At 40.2% G+C, this 21,152-nt stretch overlaps 1 protein-coding gene across 5 annotated transcripts in view; it reads right to left on the bottom strand.

The window, feature by feature from the left end:
- TMEFF1 (transmembrane protein with EGF like and two follistatin like domains 1) overlaps nt 1–21,152 on the bottom strand; it is a 102,584-nt gene that overhangs the window by 3,371 nt on the left and 78,061 nt on the right. For all 5 annotated transcript variants that reach the window (XR_014824808.1, XM_005660298.4, XM_013993712.3 and 2 more), the window contains 2 exons: nt 11,649–11,772; nt 2,049–2,207 (listed from right to left, as the gene is read on the bottom strand). Coding sequence is in view for 4 of the 5 variants with exons in the window: in XM_005660298.4 (XP_005660355.2) it covers nt 2,049–2,207; nt 11,649–11,772 (283 nt within the window). In the remaining variant the exon portion in view is untranslated. The remainder of the gene's footprint in view (nt 1–2,048; nt 2,208–11,648; nt 11,773–21,152) is intronic.

Here is a 21,152-nt window from a genome sequence, read left to right as displayed (position 1 = left end):
AGAACATTCTAGGGAAGAAAAAACCATAATAAAAAGGCCTCAGGAAGAGATCCTTGATAAATTCAATGAGATGACCCTTCAGTCATGAGACAGTGGGCAGTGAAGACACTGTAACACAGTTAAAAATAAATATATGGCGATATCTACATGTCTGTGAAGGCAACGAATGGATTGGGGTCTAAGTTGGAAGGTACTAACCTGAAAACTTCCTGCCAGGTAATTTTAATGTAGTAGTTGAGGATTAACCAAAGCAAAGAACTAGACAAAGGCTGGATAGGGTTTGTAAAAAGGCTTAACTATCTCTGTCATTTTGGGTATAGTACTTCCCTTCCCAGGGCTCCAGTTTCCTCACTTCTCTAGAATGAAAGGGTTGGACTCAAACTAACTTCCTGCTGACTCTAACACCCTTTGATCTTAAAGATGGCACTATCACTGGGTCTCAAAATCTCCTACCTTAATCATATTACTTTCTTTCACCTTCCAAATCGTCTTTTACTCCACTCTGCCTTTACTCTAATAATGTCCTGAGTGGTCTCTCCCAACCTCACATGTTCTCTCACATGTTCTCTCCTTCAATGAATTTTTTAGATGACACTCAGATTAATGCTCGTGAAAAATGGTTCATACTAAGTCCCTCCCCTGTTCAAAAACCCTGAACTGCTACAAAATTAAGTTGGAAGCTTGCTCCCATGCTATGTCGTACTGGCAAACATACTTCTCAAGATGACTCAACATGGACCCTCCTCTTGATGGTTCAGAGGAAAGAGGAATAGTTTAGGAATCAGGCAGCACTGAATCCAAGTCCAGGTGCTTCTACTTACTAGCTGGGCAAATTACTTACCCTCTGAGCCTATGTTAAATAGCCAGAGGCAGCCCTGCTATTACATAGTGGGTTTTTCCTATCTTCTCTTTCTGTTGTCATTGTTTTTTATAACATTATGTCCCTACTTTAATCTATTGCCCAGTTTCATACTCAGTAGTCTTGCCTAAAGGCAGATCATCTGTTCTATAGAATAAAGTCCACTGGCTTTAACACCTAAATTTTATGAAAAATATCTGTTCCTCAGGGAACTTTTTTTTTTTTCTCATTTCTAGATTTATCATTCCAGCTCCAGATGGCTGAGACCACTGAAGGTCTGGCTTCTATCCAGACTTTGGATAGAAGAGCCATAAATCTATTAAGGCCTGCCAATATGCAATTTGATATGTTCCAACCCTCTGCCCAGAATAAATGCAGAAAAGCAAGGAGATGATGTATAAGAGACTCTGAACCAAACCTTAGAGAAGGTAGGAAGAGGCAAGCAAGAAGAAAAGACATCAGACTGGGAAGCAAGAAAATAAGAACTTTATTTGCTGTGACTTCTCTCAGGTCCAGTTCAGTCCTGACATATTTATTTTCACTTAGAGGGCAAATACCCATTTTAAGACAACTACACTCCAAGTATGTCCTTTAATTTGTGGTTATGAAAAACTCTGATGGCTTTAGTGATGACAGAGAATTTTAAAGCTTCTCTAGTTATGCCTGTATTCCAGACAATGAAGTCATGTTAAGATAATGATATAAGAAGAACAGTTTTCTTCAACCTCTGATTTCTTCCTTTTTTATTATATTTACTCTGGATAAAGTATACTCTCAGGGCATAAAACCTATTCAGCTCTACAGAACTTAAAAAGTTTCTGCATGGCTCCTCTGGGCATCTACACACCATTCTGCTACCATCGCTGCCCCTGAAGGCAGTACTTAGAATAAGCACACGGTTCTAAGACCCTGAAATTCCTTTATGCCACTGAATATCCTCATGCTTCCTCTGCCTACAGTTCAGGTCTACCTTGTAACTCTGGGAATGAGTTCCTGACCAAATTCTAAAACAGCAAGATGAGGAGAGGTCAGACCTACACGGTAACTTTAGGGAACTGATCCTAGGACTGCTTCCTAATAGACTGGTGGGCGTAAAGTCCGTATCATTTTGAGCGCTTCACGGTTCTTCTTTAATGTAACAGCCACCCACCTCTAATCGAAAGCTGGTGTTCCTCAGGCCATCACCTACCTTGTTATGCACATGACAATTGCTACTATAATGGCAATCTGTACAGCTCCAATAATTGCTGCAATAAGAACGTGAGTGAGCTTTTGCCTACTTGGCACTACATAGAGAATACTAAAGTCTGTCTTTTCACAGTGCTGTCCAGTGTAACCAGATTCACACCTGCAAACAGGGGGAAAAAAAAAAAAAAAGGATACCTATGAGAAGTACAGATTTCAACAATTCCAGGTTTTAAAATTAAAACACACGAAAGAATGATAAACAGAAATGACAAATCAGGTACTCTCCCACCATCTGAAAGAAACAAACATTGTCATTATTGTGCTTCCTTCTACTCTTTTTGATAGGTCTACCTTACACTGTGCTTCTTTTGTCATCTTTATAGCACATTAATTTTAAAGCTGCTAAGTAGTCTTTATTACCACCATTTAAAAACAGACACATAATATTCCATTAAATGACTATAATATAGCCAACTTATTTATTCCCTGCTCTTAGACATATCAGTTGCTTTCCATTTTTCACAACTACGAATTGTGATAGATAATATGGTGAATCCACACTTTTTTCCCCCTATATTTAGTGTAATTCCTTAGGCTAGACACTTGGAAATGGGATTTACTACATAAATAGGTACAAACATTTACAGTTCTCTGAACATAACACCAAATTATATTCAAGACACTTTTCAGTGTATATAATTATTTAAGATATGGGGAGGGAGGTGAAAATAAGTTATTAATGACAGAAACAGAGCCAAGCAGTCAAGTAGGTGTTAATCTTAGAAATTGTCTGAATTCTAATTAAAAGTAAATAAAAAGGCAACAACATCAGCTGGTGATAATAATTTGACAGGGGAAAACATTCAAGATACTTAACAGAAAATTCACATTTTTTTAGTTGACAGAAGCGAAATGTGTAAATTAGCCAGCCTTCAGTTAGAACTGATTAATAAAACATCTGAAGTCTAAGGATAGGATAGAGTATTTATTAATGTCCCACACTTCATTACAAAAAAGTAATTTTTAGTGAAGCACACATAGCAAGAAAGAAACCTGGGAGCAGGGGAAACAGGGGCAGCCAGGGATGACGTAAGTCCACCAGTCTATCCCTGAGGTTCCAAGCACCAGCCTGAGGGTTTCACAATGGGTTCTAAGCTCCTTAGCAGAGAAAAAAAAAACAACAGTATGGTAGATATACAGATTACAGAACACAAGTGAAAGCCCAGAAAAACACCCATACATCTATGTTCAATTGATTTTTGACCAGGATGCTAAGACAATTTGGTGGGAAAAGAAGAGTCTCTCCAACAATGGTGCTAATACAACTGAACATCCCTGTACAAAAAGAATGAGGTTGGACCTCTTCCTCACAATGTACATGAAAATAAACTCAACGGTCAGAAATCTCAAAGTTAACAGCTACATCTATAAAAGTCTCGGGAGAAGAAGAAAAGTAAGTATTCATGACCTTAGATGAGACAACAGTTTCTTGATATGACATCAAAAGCATAAGCAAGAACCACAAAAACGTTAAATTGGGCTAAATCAAAATTAAATGTTTTGTACATAAGGACACTATCAGGACAGTGAAAAGACAACCCACAGGAGAAAATTTTTGCCAATGATATGTCTGAGAAAAGACTTGTATCTAGACTATATTAAAAAACTACAACTCATTAATAAAAAGACAAAAATATTACAAAATGAGCAAAAGATCTGAATAGACATTTCTCCAAACAAGACAGATAAATGACAAATAAATGTTAACATCATTAGTCATCATGGAAATGCAAATCAAAACCACATTAAGATACTTCACACCCACTAGGATGACTAGATTCAAAAAGTCAGATTCTAGTAAGTGTTGCCAAGGACGCTTTAGGGAATGTAAATGATGAGGCCACTCTTGAAAACAGTCTGGCAGTTCCTCAAAGAGTTAAACACGGAGTTAGCATTTAGCCCAGCAATTCCACTCCTAGGCATTTACCCAAGTGAAATTAAAACATATGTCCACACAAAACTTACAAAAAATTATTCAGGGCAGGATTATTCATAATAGTAAAAAAAAAAAGCTGGAAACAATCCAAATATCCATCAACTAACCAGTAAGTGGATTAAAAAATGCGGCACTAGCCATCCAATGAAATACCATTCACAAAAGGGAACAAAATACTGACATATGCCCCAATATTAGGCTAAGTGGAAGAAGACAAACACAGAAGATGCATATTATATGAATCCATTTAAATGAAATGTCCAGAATAGATAAATCTATAAAGACAAAATAGATTAGTGATGGCCTAGAGCTGAGGAAGATGGGGAGATTTGGGAGTAATAATTGAAGAGTACAGAGTTTCCTCTGAGGGTGATGATATGTTGCAAGATTGTGGTGACTGCACAACTCAGAGAATATATTAAAAACAATTGGATGAAGGAAAGGAGAGGAGAGTTCAAGAAGTGGGGAGGGGAGAGGAAGGGAGAAGAAAAGGAAAAGAGATAATTGACACAAAATACAATCTCACAAAATAAAATAAAATCACCTGTTCAAAAGAGTCACAATTACTAGACAAGTACATGTAAAAGAATGAGATTAGAAGAGTTTCTCACACCATACACAAAAATAAACTCAAAACAGATCAAGCCTAAATGTAAGACCTGAAACTGTAAAACTCCTAGAAGATAACACAGGCAGAACATAAATCGCAGCAATACTTTTTTGGATCAGTCTCCCAAGGCAAAAGAAATAAAAAGCAAAAATGAATTAAATGGGACCTAATTAAACTTAAAAGCTTTTGCAGAGCAAATGAAACCACTGACAAAATGAAAAGACAATCTAGTAAATGGGAAAAAATATTTGCAAATGATATGACTAACAGTTTAACATCCAAAATATATAAACAGCTCATATAATTCAATATCAAAAAAAAAATAAATGACCCAGAGTTCTCTGGTGGCTCAGTGGGTTAAGGATCCACACTTGTCACTGCTGTGGTGAGGGTTTGATCCCTGGCACAGGAACTTCTGCATGCCATGGGCGTGGCCAAAAAAACCCTCAGGAGTTCCCATTGTAGCTCAGTGGTAAAAAACCTAACTAATATCCATGAGGACATGGGTTCAATCCCTAGCCCCAATCAGTGGGTTAAGGATCTGCCATTGCCATGAGCTGTGGTGTAGGTCACAGATGCAGCTCAGATCCCCCACGCTGTGGCTGTGATGTATGCCAGCAGCTGTAGCTCTGATTAGACCCCTAGCCTGGGGTGTGGCCCTAAAAAGACAAAACAAAACAAAACAAAAAACCAACCCAATCAAAAAAATGGGCAGAAGAACTGAAGAAACATTTTTCCAAAGAAGACATACAGCTGGCTAACAGGCACATGAAAAGATGCTCAACATCACTATTTATCAGGAAAGTGCAAATCAAAATAACAATGAGGTATCACCTCACACCTGTCAAAATGGCTATCATCAAAAAGTCTACAAATAATATATGTTGGCGAGGATGTGGAGAAAGGGAACCTTGTGTGTACACTGTTGGTGGGAATGTAAATTGGTGCAGCCACTATAGAAAATAGTATGGAGGTTCCTCAAAAAACTAAAAACAGAAGTACCATATGATCCGGCAATTCCCCTCCTGGGTATTTATCTGGAAAGAACAAAAACACTAATTCAAAAAGGTGCCAATATTCAAAGGTTCTGTTTACACTGGCCAAGATATGGATGCAACCTAAGTGTCCATCAACAGATGAATGGATAAATAAGAGTGGCATATGTATGTATGTATGTATGTACGTGTGTATGTACACACACACACACACACACACACACACACACACACACGGGAGCATTCCTCAACCACAAAAAAAAGAATGAAATTCTGCCATTTGTGGCAACATGGATGGACCCCAAGAATATTGTATGATATCACTTATTTGTGGAATCCAAAAAAACAAATGAATGTATATAGCAAAACAGAACAGTCACAGATATAGAGAACAAACTAGTGGTACCAGTGGGGAAAAGGAAGAGAGGAGGAACAAGATGGGATATGGGGTTGTGAGATACAGACTCCTGTGTACAGTACTCATAAGCAACAAGGACATATTATATAGCACAGGGAATTATAGCCATTATCTCATAACTTTTAATGAAATATCTACAAAAACACTGAGTCACTATGTAGTTGAAACTAATATAATATTGTAAATCAATTATACTTCAATTTTTAAAAAAACCACAGTTACTATTGTTACTAAATTTAAAGGGAACTTTATTTCATTAGTTTTCATTTAAAGAGGGTACCTTCTAATACAGAGAACATCATTCTCAACAATACAGCTGCAATAAATTCAGTAATATAATGAAGTCTCATAGGATTTTGAAAATAATGTCTTTCACAGTAGGCTAATGGCCAAAAGTCAAAGCTCAGGGAAATAAAAATAGTTCCACAGGGAACTATAACAATATCCCAGACATACAGCCCTCTGATAGTTTAGTTTAATCCAAAGATTAAAAACCAGAATATCAAAAAGAATATAGAGACCATTTATCATTCAGGTAATCCTCCCTGAACATTATTTTCTGCACCTGACTTTTAGGTTATACTCTCCAAATACCTGGAGTAGTAACTTCTAGGTTAGTACTACTTCTGCTGCTGATTAAAGGCAGGTGCAGGCATTTGGCCCTCTACTGTCTGTCCATTCATCCCACACCCTCCACAGTAGTCTCATTCACTCCCATGGCCTCACGTGCTGATTCATTCACTCATCCATTTAACATGCTGACTGAGCACCCAACAGGTGCCAAGTACTGTCCTGGGCATTTGGCGACACATCAGTGAACAAAGATCTCCGGCCTGTTTACCCCCTAGCCAGGGAGGGAGGGTCAATAAACATGATAATCAAATTAAGGGAGTATGTTAGATGGTGACAAGAACTACACAAAGAGAAGAGAGAGAATTAAAGGGACATTATAAGATCCAGCTATAGAGGATGGCAGGACTGCAACTTTAAGTGAGGTGGTCAAAGTAGGTTTATCTAAGAGGCTTGTGAGTAAGTCAGGGAGTTTGCCATGTGGACAAGTGGGAGGAGAACATAACAGGCAAAGAAGAGCCAGTGCAAAGGCCCTGAGGTGGGAGCATGAGTGCACAGCATGTTCGACGAATAGAAAGCGTGGTTGGAGTGGGCCAGGTGAGGGGAAGCAGGGGACCAAGACAAAGAGGTAGAAGGGCCCACCTGTGCAGGGTTCCTGCACTCAGAAGATGGAGGAAACGTGGGATGGGCATTAGTGGAGGAAGGACATGGACTTTTATTTTAAAAGTCTCACTCTGGCACTGTGTTGAATACAGACTGTAGGACACAATCAGAAAGGCTACTGTGATAATGCCAGAGAGAAAAAATGGTGGCCAGGACTAGGAATAACAGTGACAATGGTGACAAGTGATCAAATTCTGGATATTCTCTGAAATAGAGCTAACAGGACTCCTCACCTGACTAAACTTATGAGACAGAGAGAAAGAGAAGTCAAAGATGTGTCAAAGGTGTTTTGTCTAAAGATAGGGGTTGACATCAACAGTGATGGAGAAGGTTATAGGTGGAACAGGTTTAAGGGAGGGGAGACTGATCTGGAGATCAGCTTAGGTCCTGGTGAGCTTGAGGTACCAGACATTCAGGTGAAAATGGTATGGAGACAGCAGGATCCGTGAGCCCCACATTGAGGAGAACGGTCTGGGAGTCATCGGCATGAGCCGATGAGGCTAGATGCAAACAGTCACATAAAGCCCTGAGGCTAGATGCAAACAGTAAGAGGACTGGGACTGGACCTTAGTGGCATGCCAGCAATGAGAGCTCAGGAAGGAAAAGAGGACCCAGGCAAGAAGGCTGAAAGAGATGGCCAGTGAGGCAGAAGAAAACCAAGAGAGAGTGTAACTCACCCCTGGAGCCAAGTGAAGAATGCCGACTATCACACAGGAGGTCAAATGCCACGGATTGCTCAAAGGTAATTTAAGACTAAGAACTGACTATTGAGTTTAACAAGAACAGTCTCAGTGAAGCATGGAGGTAAAATCTTATTGGGGAGGATTCATGAGACACGGGAAGTGAGAAACTGGAGACAGACTATAGACAACAGTTTGAGTTTGTCTACAAAGGAGTGGACAGAAATGGGATAGTAGCTGGTAGAAGCGAGAATGACAAATGGCTTTCATTTCAAGACAAGAGAAATAAAAATAGATTTGTTACTATATATAAATATACATAAACAAGGATATATGATATGGAGAAAACGCAGTGATGGTAAAAAGCCTGTTCTCTTCATACTGCCAGTTTTCTCAGGGAACTTGGGAACGAGATCACTGGCTGAAAGCGAGGATAGAGAGGAGGCGCTGACACTCTGAGGAGGGGTCATGGAGGAAAGGGGAAGAATGAATGGACAGCAGTTGCAGAGGGACTTCCTGGCTGCACGCAGGTCCATGGAGTAAAGGTCGGAGAGCCCACCTAGCCTGGGGAGCGTAGGTATGCAGCAGGTGGGAAGCTGGAAAGAACCAGGATTATGGTTTTGTCAAGTGAGTATATGATGAAACAGGAGAGGCGCTATAAGGATTGACCACGGAATTTAAGCAGGGTAAGGAGGCAATGAGGACATGCAGGGTGAGGGACATTAAAAAGGTGAGCAATCAATAAATTAGAGGCCTACTGGGGCGGGAGAACTGCTGAGTAGGAATCAGAAGAGATAGTCTAAAGACGGATGATTCCCAAACGTATGTCTTCAATGTGCATGGGTCATGAGTTCTAAAACCTAAGAATACCCAGCAGCCTGAGCCTGCCAGACATCCACTAGAAACTACCCCACAGGCACTGAGGACCAAGCATTATTAGGCTCAATACATCAAGTCCTCCCAAAACTCCCCCTTCTCCTCTCATTCCCTATCCCCACTCAATTCTGCCTCAGCCAGAAACCTGGAAGACTCCCTTGACTCTTCTTCCCATGACCCTCCACCAACGCCCACATTCCCACCCTCATAGCAAACTGGTCACCAAAAACCTATGGATTCAACTACTGTATTTTCTACTGCGACTCATCAACTCACCTCAGTCCCAGTACAACTCCTTTACTTAGTTCAGGCTCTCACTCCTCACTAATATACACTCACCTAATGTTCAGGCTTCGAATCCATTTTCCACCAAACCGCCAAGGTGGCTTTCAGATTTGATCACATCTTTCTTACTTAAATCCTCGGAAGCCTTCTCACTGCCCTTAAGGACAATCTCCTGGGATGGCACAAATGTTCCTATAAGACTCGTGCCTCCTCCCATAATACCACCCCCTACTCTCTGCTTCAGGTTGAAGTGGCTTGTATTTCCGTGTAGGATAGCGTTTTTCATACTATATTTTAATTGTTCCATCAGATTATATGTTTTTTTGAAGGCTGGATCCCTGTCATATTTGTGTCAGGTACAATTTGGTAAAAAGTAGACAGTATATAAACAAATAAATTAATGGTGGGATAATGCTAAAAGATTTTAACTCAACAAAGGGTGTTCATCCTACATATTTACTGCTACCCAAACACATGTATCTACTAGTGGAAGTATATGTAATGCTACACCGTGGCTCTTGTGGACATGATAGATGCTTAGACAAAATAAAAAGATAAACTGATTTTGGAGTTATAAATATGCAGAAAAGAAACTCTTTAGCATTTAAGAAACACCTCTAGTCGGGAGGAGAGGGAAAAGTTGGTTGTTCTCAAATGTATTCAAAAAATAGTTACTGAGTGGCTACTGGGAGAGGTCCTATGCTAGGCACCAGGGAGAGAGTAGTTAGCAAAACAGAAGCCCTAAACCAAGGGTGCATATAATCTAATAATATCAATTGCTATTTATTAAATACATATTATGTTCCAGGCATCGTGCTAAGAACTTTGCCTATATTATCTCATTTATTTTTTATTTATTTATTTATTTATTTGCTCTTTAGAGCCACACCTGCCCCATATGGAAGTTCCCTGGCTAGAGGTCGACTCTGAGCTGCAGCTTCCAGCTGCTAGCCACAGCCACGGCCACAGCCACGCAGGATCCGAGCCACGTCTGCAACCTACAGCACAGCTCACGGCAATGCCAGATACTTAACCCACTGAGCGAGGCCAGGGATCAAACCCGCATCCTCATGTTTATTAGTCAAGTTCATTACAAATAAGCCACAATGAGAACTCCTATCTCATTTAATCTTAACAACACTAAGCAACTGATCTCATTATTATTAATTATTTTACAAATAAGGAAAATGAGGCATAGAAATTATAGGTAACTTCGAAAGGGCATAGCCAAAAATTGGCCAACCTGGTATATCTGATTCCAAAGCCTTTAACTACTATACCTTCTTACTGTCAATGAGTAAAATACTAAAAAGTGACCTGGTATCACTTCATTATCAGGGCATCGCCCTCTCTCATCCCTGTTAGGTATCTTGAAAAGACGCCCATCCTAGGAAGATGACACAATCTGAACTCCTGTCAAGATGTGTTAGCCACTGTGACACAAGTATGAGGTATCCACTTATGACTTTATTCTAAAATTGGCCTACTCTCCTTTGCACAGCTATATTACTTCAATGTTGAGGAAAAGGGGTGGAGGTGGGGGTGGATAGCTCTAGCTTCTTCAAAGACAAAGAAACTTTTCAATCAGGAAGAAGCTGAAATTTACCAAAGAATTCTTAATAACCATTAAAATAGTTTATAGCTGGATTTTTTGTTTGTTTGTTTCATTTTTTATGTAGGAGGAGAGAAAACCCCGGGGGAAGGAATCAGGAGAATGGGACTAATGGAATAGAGGAATCAAGAGAGCCCATCTCAAACAGCTTTCTTCTACTTCTTGAGAGAAAGATTCTCTGGCCAAACTGCAGGGGGCAGGAGTGAGCAGAACGAGATCACTCAGTGCTCAGTGGAAACATTACCTGGACAACTAGACCAACCTGGTATGGAGGACAAGCACCAAAAAGTGTTACCAGTATAGACATGGAACAGCAAACAGTAATAAGATCATTAGGTTGAGTGCTGGCAAATGTGAGATGTGGTTTTGTCTCAGCTCTCTTTCTAACTTGCTATTGTGCTTGAACAGGTCACACAACCTCCCTGGAATCAAACAGTTGAAGATTCACACCCTTTCTGTTTTCACACTTGATATCACAGCTGGTTCTACATTCCCCTCCCCTTACTTTTAGAAATCTATTTTACTATATATTTTATTTCAGTTACATGTTCTTGGTTCTTAACAAACACATTCTTTAGCCCCTCAACCACCTGGTGATAAATTGCCTAAAAGCCAAAATAGTGTTGGTAAATGGCATAATTTTTATCTTAAAAAATATACAGCATAATATTTAAAATGTTAAGCCCATAACCTCAAAACCCTATTACAGCATCCTGTGTTTTTGTTTTTGCATATTACTTGCCCGTTTTTTCAAATGATGCTAATAATTATTTTTTACTCAACTGAAAATACTACTTTTTAGTAATATTTAGTCCACATTTTATTGCTTTCCATAGAGCAGTGACCACTTAATGGAAAAAAATTCACACCTCTGATCTGCAGGGGCTCTGACTTACCTACAAGAAGCCTTCTGAGTAGAATAAATGAATTCACATTTTCCGTGGATGCAGTAACCATTGAGATTTTCAGGGCAAGGCATGTGGTTTCCAATATAAACATCTTCCCTTTGATCACTAGCATCTTAAAAGAACATAAACAAGGTCAATAAATAGTGAAATGCAAATTGAAAAATATGGACTTTCAAAGGTTCTGAGGCAATGAATAAATTCACCCCTCACTGGGTAATTTGGAAAGGAAATTTATCAGATAAGAGGCTGGATAAGAACCAAGGTCTCATTATGCCACAAACACAGCAGGTAGACTATTCAGATTCAAAGCATTTAAAAATATTTGCAAGATGTGACCACTGTAAGCTACTGCTGTTTAAAAACAATGTGCCAAAAAACAAACAAACAAACAAACAAAACCTAAACATCTTTGCTATGAAAATAAGCGCTACTTTTAGAAGAAAGCCCACCTATGTAACAGGGAAATGGAGTCAATAGCATTGGCTTTTGGAGAACTGATTTATAACCATTCACCTTGAGGCTATGAAACTGAGGCCAAAGAACACTGGAATGGCAAAAAACAAGTACGGGATTCTGAAATTTTAGGGTAAAAAGTTTATTTTGGAATGAAAACTATCGAGCATATTGATTTTTTTCCCAAATGAAAATAGTTTTGCTGTTCTTTTTATATAGGTTTTTCTTGGTCTGTGTAACTGTTAAAAACTTCAAATAATAGGGAACAAATAAAAAGAAATTTAAAATCACCCGAGATTCCTCTCTCCAGAGAACCATTGTACACATGTTAATGAACATCTGTTTGGACTTAGCGTATCGATTTCAACTGAACTGCACTGAAAACAGAAGAAAACTAAAGAGGAGAGTAATCCAACTATCAGAAATGAGAAGAGTCAGGAAGGAAAGACAGAAAAAAGGGCAGTAAAGACGAAGGCATGGGGAACCAATCTTCACAATCAATGAAATTCATTCATTCATTCATTCATTCTCTCCTATACCTGTTTCCCTCTTTCTCACATATATGCACATACTCATTCACATACTCACACAATCTGGAATGGATTTTTTTCTTTACCTTTTTTTCCTGGCGTTTACCTAAGACATTAATCCTCAGCTCTGTGGACTCAAGAGTTTTCCAAGGTTTATAGGCCTGTCCACCTTCAGGGAAAATCCCCAGGTTTCCTGCTATTTCATACAGGTCCAGCTTACAGACTGTGCATTATTATCATGTGACCTTGAGCACACCACCCCCTCTAAGCCTGAGATTTCACAACTATAATGTCAGGACCAGAATAGGTCTAAACTTCATGCGGTTTTGAGAGGATTATGTGAGATAATTTATGGATATACAAAGACCACTAAATCAACCAGTGCTCCATGTGACACATCATGCAACAACAGCAAAGGCTTGTCTCCCCCAAACATAATTAAAAGTGTTCATTTAAGCTGAAGAACATTAATGGAAACAAGAGGGATGAAATAGGAAGCTATGTGAGTATGGGAAGGGGAAAAGCAAGGGAGAACTGGGAATCAAGATACCAAATGTGAAAAAAACTAAAAAGGCAGATTTTTCCGGAGATCAAAATTTACATATGAAAAACTTTTAATGATTATTAAGCTCCAGGAGAGGATAACTACAGCAGAGAGTATCATGTCATCCCTCACAAGACCAAACTTATCCCACTTTACCTCGAATTTTATGTATTTACATTGTACTAATTTATACCTAGAACAAGAACTAAACTAGGAGAAACTGGACATGTAAATTCTCAAATTTTTAGGTATCTTTACTATTTTGTAACCTTAGTCACATCATTTTGTTTTGGGGGGCTTTTTGTTTGTTTCGCTTTTTAGGGCCTCACCTGCAGCATGCATTAGTTTCCGGGCTAGGGGTTGAATTGGAGCTAACGGCTGCTGGCCTATGCCACAGCCACAGTAACATGGGATCCTAGCCATGTTTGCACCTGCACCACAGCTCACAGAAACGCCGGATCCTTTAACCCAGTGAGTGAGGCCAGGGATCAACCCCGCATCCTCAAGGATACTTAGTTGGGTTCGTTACTGCTGAGCCACAACGGGAACTACCTTCTAAAGAGGTGAATGAGATCAACAGAGTCCAACAGAAGTATAATATAAGACAGGTATGTTAATTTTTCTTTTCTAGTAGCCATATTTTTTAAAAGTAAAAAGAAATAGGTAAATTATTTTTAATCATATATTTATTTAATCTAATGCAGCAAACAAATATCACAACATATAATCAACAGACAAAATTGTGAGACTTTATATTCTTTTTTCTTAATTAGGTCCTTCAAAATCTGGTGAGTTCTTCATGCTCAAAGCACATCTCAATTCCGATTGGTCATATTTCAAATACTCAGTAGTCACATGTGCCTGGTAGCCACCATATTGGACAGCACAGAATAGATGACTCACTCATTTATCATTTATGCATCACCTGTCATGCGCCAGGCACTCTGTTAGGTGCTGGGGACAGAAAAGCAGTTAAGATATACCCTGTCCTCAAGGGGCCTATAAGGTTTCCTGCAGCTCCCAAACTATAATTCTGCTGTTGCAAAAGAAATCAAGGCTTCCTTTAGGCTGCTATATTTCTAAGCACCCACTCCTGTGCTACAATACTCACAATATTGTCTTATAATTAGTTACGTTATTCTCTCTCTACCATGAAACTATGAGCTCCATGAGAATCTAGGTGTTTGTATCATTCATTTCCATATAACTCCTGACACCCAGAAAGTAGTACTTCTCTTGCTACAGTTTCAAACCGAAAGTGCTATTCTAACCTTCACAATCAAACCATTAAGTGACCTGAGGAATACAACTATCTCCCACAGCACTTCTCCCTGCAACTTCTCAGAACGTGATCTTTTCATGGTATGATATACCACAAAGTATACAATAATGGGACTATACAGACTGAGGTTTACGTACCAACCTATAATAATACAATTCCTATGCTATGTATAACAAAAAGACTGTTTAGGTCTAAAGAGACTAAGGCAATGTACTAACCTACCATAAGTCTTAGAAACAGCAGGAAATTTAAAGAATAATGCAGAGCTGAAAGCGATCAGAGAATTCAGCTGCATTATAGCAATAAGAAAACATTAATTAAGAGTGGGTTTTGAGAAATTAATAGATGAGTTATGACACCAATAGCATTTACTGAGTGAACTAATCAAAGAATGCGGTATCAGGCTCTAAAGAGAGCAAAGCCATATAAAACCTGGACACGTCTAATAAGACTCTGAAGTCTGTGTCTGTCACAGAGTCCAAATTCAGCATCCTGCTCAGTGCCAACACTATTCATTGCGTTATACCTTCACACTATTTCTGTGCACAGCCATATGCTCAGCTAAGCTACAGAAGGTATAAAGAAAAAGTGTACACAGCCCTTGCCCTTAAAAGCTTATAATGAGGAGTTCCCATCGTGGCTCAGTGGTTAATGAATCCGACTAGGAACCATAAGGTTGCAAGTTCGATCCCTGGCCTTGCTCAGTGGGTTAAGGATCCGGCATTGCCGTGAGCTGTGGTGTAGGTCACAGATGTGGCTCAGATCCAGCACTGCTGTGGCTGTGGCATAGGCCAGCAGCTACAGCTCCAATTGGACCCCTAGCCTGGGAACCTCCATATGTCACGGAAGCGGCCCTAGAAAAGGCAAAAAGACAAAAAAAAAAAAAAGCTAGGGAATCAACACACTCATACAAAAAGCTCAACAACACAAGGGAAGGGGTCCCACACGACAGTTTACAATAAAATGCCAAAAGAAGCTTTTATAGTCTAGATGCTATGGAAGTTAAAGTTCAAAGGAAAACTCATTTTAGGCAAAATAACCCAGAGGAGGATTCATAGAAAGGGTAGGATTCAAGTTAAGTCTCAAAGCATAGACAGGTTTAGATAGAGGAATGGCAGAAACCAAAAGGAAAGCATAATGCAACTGTTCTCACTCTCAAGAACCAAAGGTAGGAGTTCCCATCTTGGCACATCAGAAATGAATCCAACTAGGAACCATAAGATTGCGGGTTCAATCCCTGGCCTGGCTCAGTGGGTTAAGGATCCAGTGTTCCTATGAGCTGTGGTGTAGGTCACAGACACAGATCGGGGAGTTCCCACCCTGGCTCAGTGGTTAACAAATCCAACTAGGAACCATGAGGATGAGGGTTCGATATCTGGCCTCGCTCAGTGGGTTAGGGATCTGGCACTGCTGTGAGCCGTGGTGTAGGTTGCAGACGCAGCTCAGATCTCATGTTGCTGTGGCTATGGTGTAGGTTCTCGGCCACAGCTCCGATTTGACCCCCTAGCCTGGGAACCTCCATATGCTGCAGGTTCAGCCCTAAAAAGACAAAGAATAAAAAAAATTTTTTTAATTAAAAAAAAAAAGAACCAGAGGTAAACGGACCTAGCAAGAGCTGTACATTCAGACTGAGGAAGGATTTAAGTCGAAATTGGAAAAATAAGCTGAAATCAGATTATGGGAAAATTTAAACCCCAGGTGAGAAAAGTTTTCTTAATCCCATGGACAACACAGACCCTGTTGCTTGATGAAAAGCAACCCAATGAAAGCCATGTTTTACACAAAAAGTTAAATGAGAAGTTCCCGTCGTGGCTCAGCGGTTAACGAACCCAACTAGTATCTGTGAGGACACAGGTTCTATTCCTGGCCTCGCTCAGTAGGTTAAGGGTTCGGGGTTGCCACGAGCTGTGATATAGGGTGATATAGGTCGCAGATGTGGCTCAGATCCAGCACTGCTGTGGCTGTGGAGTAGGCTGGCAGATGCAGCTCCAATTTGACCCCCAGCCTAGGCATCTCCATATGCCACAGGTGTGGCCCTAAAAACAAAAAAATAAAAAGTTAAATGGGAGTGGTTACCTAGGGCTGGTTGTTAGGAGAATGGAGAGTGACTGACTAATGGGTGTGCGGTTTCTTTGGAGGGCAATGAAAATGATCTAAGATTATGATGTGATGCTAGTACAACTCTGTGAACATCCTAAAAAAAAGAAACACCCAATTGCATACCTTAAGCAGGTGAACTTGTAAAGTATACCTCAAAAAGCTGTTAAAAAATTAACTGGAAGATCAAGGATCAGGGGAACTTAGGAAGACCAGATAGCCAATTAGGAGGTTACTACATAATCCAATCCTTATGCAGCATTTTAAACTCCTAGTCAACCTTTCTATTTTTTTCTTCTTTTTTTTCCCCTTTTTTTGGCCACCGCACAGCATATGGAGTTCCCAGGCCAGGGATCAGATCCAAGCCACAGTTGCAACCTACACTGCAGCTATAGCAATACTGGATCTTAACCCACTGTGCCCAGCAGAGGATGGAACCTGCATCCCAGCACTCCAGAAAAGCCACCAATCCTGTTGTACCACAGCAGGCACTCCAACCTTTCTATTTTGACTTCTGTGACACTGAAAAGCTTCAGCTCCTTCCTACCGAGGAATAGATATCAGAAACAGAGAAAAAAATAAATACAGCTTAAAGATGCTTTTGGAAAGTAAATGAGCTCAGACACTCAGATTTGAAAGAGTCCTTGGAGGCTCTTTGGTCTGATGAAAGAATTTCTTTGGTTATAACCCCGAGATCCCACTTCTACTTAAACACTTCCAGAGTTAAGGATTCAACATAATACAGTTAATTCCAATATTATCATATTTTCCTTAAGTTGAGTGAAATCTCTCTTAGGGTAGATTTCCCCATGTTTGTTCATCATCCAACCCACTTTCTACCAATGTTTTTTCTTAAAGTCAAGTGTGCCCAGTTCCATCCTTTTTATAGTTTGCAACAATCAACCCACTAACATTTAAGTGTTGAGTAAAACAGAACTGTCCTCTTTACTGAAGATGCTCTTAATACAGAATTAAGTAAAATGACTCGACTTCATAATATAAACAAGCAGTCAATAAACACTTAAAAAGGGTCCTCAACATCACTGATTATTGGGGAAAACATGAATAAAGCTATGCCCATTAGGCTGACTGCTTATCCCAAACCCAGAAAGTAACAAGTATTGGCAAGGACGTGGAGAAATTGTAACCCTTGTGTACTCTAGTTGAGAAGGTATTAACAGTAGAGCCAATAGGGAAAACAGTATGGTGCTTCCTCAAAAAATTGAAAGTAGAATTACCCTATGATCCAACAATTTCCTTTTGGCTATATACACAAAAGAACTGAAAACAAGGGAGTTCTCATCGTGGCTCAGTGGTTAACGAATCCGACTAGGAACCAAGAGATTGCAGGTTGGATCCCTGGCCTTGCTCACTGGGTTAAGAAGCTGGCATTGCCATGAGCTATGATGTAGACCACAGACATGGCTCAGATCCCGCGTTGCTGTGGTGCTGGTGTAGGCCTGCAGCTACAGCTCCGATTAGACCCCTAGCCTGGGAACCTCTGTATGCCGCAAGTATGGCCCTAGAAAAGACAAAAAAAAAAAAAAAAAAAAAAAAAGAACTGAAAGCAGGGTTTCAAAGAAATAGCTATATGCCCATATTCATGGCAGCATTACTCACAATAATGAAAACATGGAGGCAACCCAAATGCCCATCAATGGATGAACAGATAAACAAAATGTGGCGTGTACATACAATGGAATATTATTCAGCCTGAAAAAAGGAAGAAATTTTGACATGTGCTATAACACAATCTTGAAGGCATTACGTTAACTGAAATATGCCAGTCACAAAATGACAAATACTATACAGTATCTACTTATATGAAGGACTTAACACTATTCAAAAATCATAGAAACAATGGAGTTCCTTTTGTGGCACAGCGGAAATGAATCTAAGTAGTATCCATGAGGACAGAGGTTCAATCTCTGGACATGCTCAGTGGGTTAACGACCCAGTTTTTTTGTTGTTTTTTTTTTTTTTTTTTTTGTCTTTTTGCCATTTCTTGGGCTGCTCCCGTGGCATATGGAGGTTCCCCGGCTAGGGGTCTAATCGGAGCTACAACTGCCAGCCTACACCAGAGCCACAGCAACTTGGGATCTGAGCCGAGTCTGCAACCTACACCACAGCTCACGGCAACACCGGATCCTTAACCCACTGAGCAAGGCCAGGGAATCGAACTCGAAACCTCATGGTTCCTAGTTGAATTCATAAACCACTGTGCCACACCAAGAACTCCAAGGACCCAGTCTTGCTGTGAGCTGTAGTGTAGGTCACAGAGGCGGCTCAGATCTGGAGTGGCTGTGGCTGTGGTGTAGGCTGGCAGCTGCAGCTCCCAGTTGACCTCTAGCCTGGGAATTTCCATATGCCATGGGTGTAGCCTAGAAAGCAAAAAAAAAAAAAAAAAAAAATCATAGACACAAAAAGCAGAATGGTGGATGTGAGGGCTGAGGGGAGAGGGAAATGAAGAGTTATCACTTAAAGGATATAGTTCCAGTTCATAAGATGAAAAGAGTTCTAGATATGGATGGTGGTGATGGCTGCACAACATCATGAATTTATTTAATACCATTGAACTATATACTTAAAAAATGGTTAAAATGGCCCATGCTGTTATATACATTTCATCACAACTTTTTTTTTTTTTTTGTCTTTTATCTTTTTGTCTTTTGTTGTTGTTGTTGTTGTTGTTGCTATTTCTTGGGCCGCTCCCGCGGCATATGGAGGTTCCCAGGCTAGGGGTCGAATCGGAGCTGTAGCCACCGGCCTACGCCAGAGGCACAGCAACGCAGGATCCGAGCCGCGTCTGCAACCTACACCACAGCTCACGGCAACGCCGGATCGTTAACCCACTGAGCAAGGGCAGGGACCGAACCCGCAACCATCACAACTTTTTAAATTGCCAAAGAAATGACTCTAAAGGTAAGCCTAATGACAGGAGGCTCAGAAGAGAGAATATAGAAAACTGAGTTCAAATTTAGACCTCCAGTCCTCCAAAAGGTATTTTTTAAGCACCTGTCACCTTCCAGGCACTATAATAGTCCCTGGAGTTTCAGGCAGTGGCAATGTAAACAAAACGTTAAGTGCAAAGACCCATGAGGCAGCTGAATATACAAAACAAGTGCTTAAAGAAAGATTAAGGTAGAGAACAAGTGTTCGACAAGGTGATAGCTGATAACAGATTAAATATTCTGAAGAAAACAAACAAGATGGCAGAACTGATTTCTAGAATAATTGTGATACAAAAGAATGAGCACCAGGGCTTAGAGTCAGAAGTTCTGCTCGTTGCCATTCTACACAAGCCACCAAAATCTCAGTTTCAGCTTCATTCATCTGCAAAATGACAATAACATGGTTGTGATGAGGATTAAACATGTGAAAGCACCAGACATTGGATTAATAACTTCTGAACAGACGAACAGCCTACTGCCTCTCATGAGCCATATAAAACATGCTGTAGACAGGCAGACTCACCAATGACAAGAACTTTTAGCACAGCCAGGCTACCGACATTGTTTTGTTAGAAAACAAAAATTCAGTGACACAACAATTAATACTCAAAGTAATCTTGGGCAGCAGACAGTACTGCCCCCACTTTGCAGATGTGATCAATGAGGCTCAGAGCGATGAGATCACACAGTCTTTAACTATGAACCAAGTCTGACTTCAGAGCACAAGCTCTTAACTGTCACACTATTCTTTCACCGAGCTAGCCTAGGAGTGAGTAGGGAACAGACAAAAGTGGAACATCCAAGCACCAGCTCTCCAAGCCAAGAAAATAAGATAACTTCAAAGAGCCGAGATTAAAAGGCTTAAAAGATGTAATAAAGCACGGTTTCAGAAACCAAGGCAGCGATGAAGCCTCGAACAGCAAGCATTGGGCACAGAATGGTCCTGTCTAAACAATGCCCTTGGGTGAGTGGTGACAAGCTCTGTGAACAACAGCTGCAACTGCTAGTTTCAGAACGATGTGTGTGTGTATGTGTGCATGCAAATGCGAGTGTGCACATGTGTGCATACAGTATAAAAAGTGTGCCTGAATGATTAATGGGGACCTGCTATAAAGTATAAGGGAATATATTCAATATTCTATGATAACCTATATGGGAATGGATATGTGTTTTTATATAATCAAAGCACTCTGTTGTGCAGCAGAAATGAACAACATTGTAAATCAACTACACTTCAGTAAAAAAAAAAATTTAAGTGTTCTTGGTCACCCAGTGGCTCCTTCCACTCACAGAAGCATCCAGAAACAAATCTGTCACTGGAGGCAGTGGTTTCAAATACAAAGGAGAGTATGGTTCTAAGTGATGTTGTAAGAAAACCCAGCTCCAGATGGGTTATCTGCCAAGGCGTGTTGCACTGGCTATTTGTCCTGGTCCATCCATGTACCACTCAAATAAAGTTATCAGGAGTTGCTATTAACGATGAAGACAAGCACCTAGAAGGTGCTGCTGAGGCCACAACAATTACTGAAGACTGCATCAGTAACTCTAGGGCTCATTATTTTTATACACCTCTAAGGTTCAGAAATTCAATATACTCTCTCTGGCTTCACCTACACCACTGTGCACCCCAAGCCC

Source organism: Sus scrofa, chromosome 1 (assembly GCF_054392235.1).
Source record: "Sus scrofa isolate SSC_HxYL_T2T_F1_AM1 chromosome 1, Sscrofa_HxYL_maternal_Yorkshire_Landrace_v2.0, whole genome shotgun sequence".
NCBI classification, from domain to species: Eukaryota; Metazoa; Chordata; class Mammalia; order Artiodactyla; family Suidae; genus Sus; species Sus scrofa.
The sequence above is the reverse complement of the archived record's forward strand: the minus strand, read 5'-3'. Positions and strand labels throughout refer to the sequence as shown.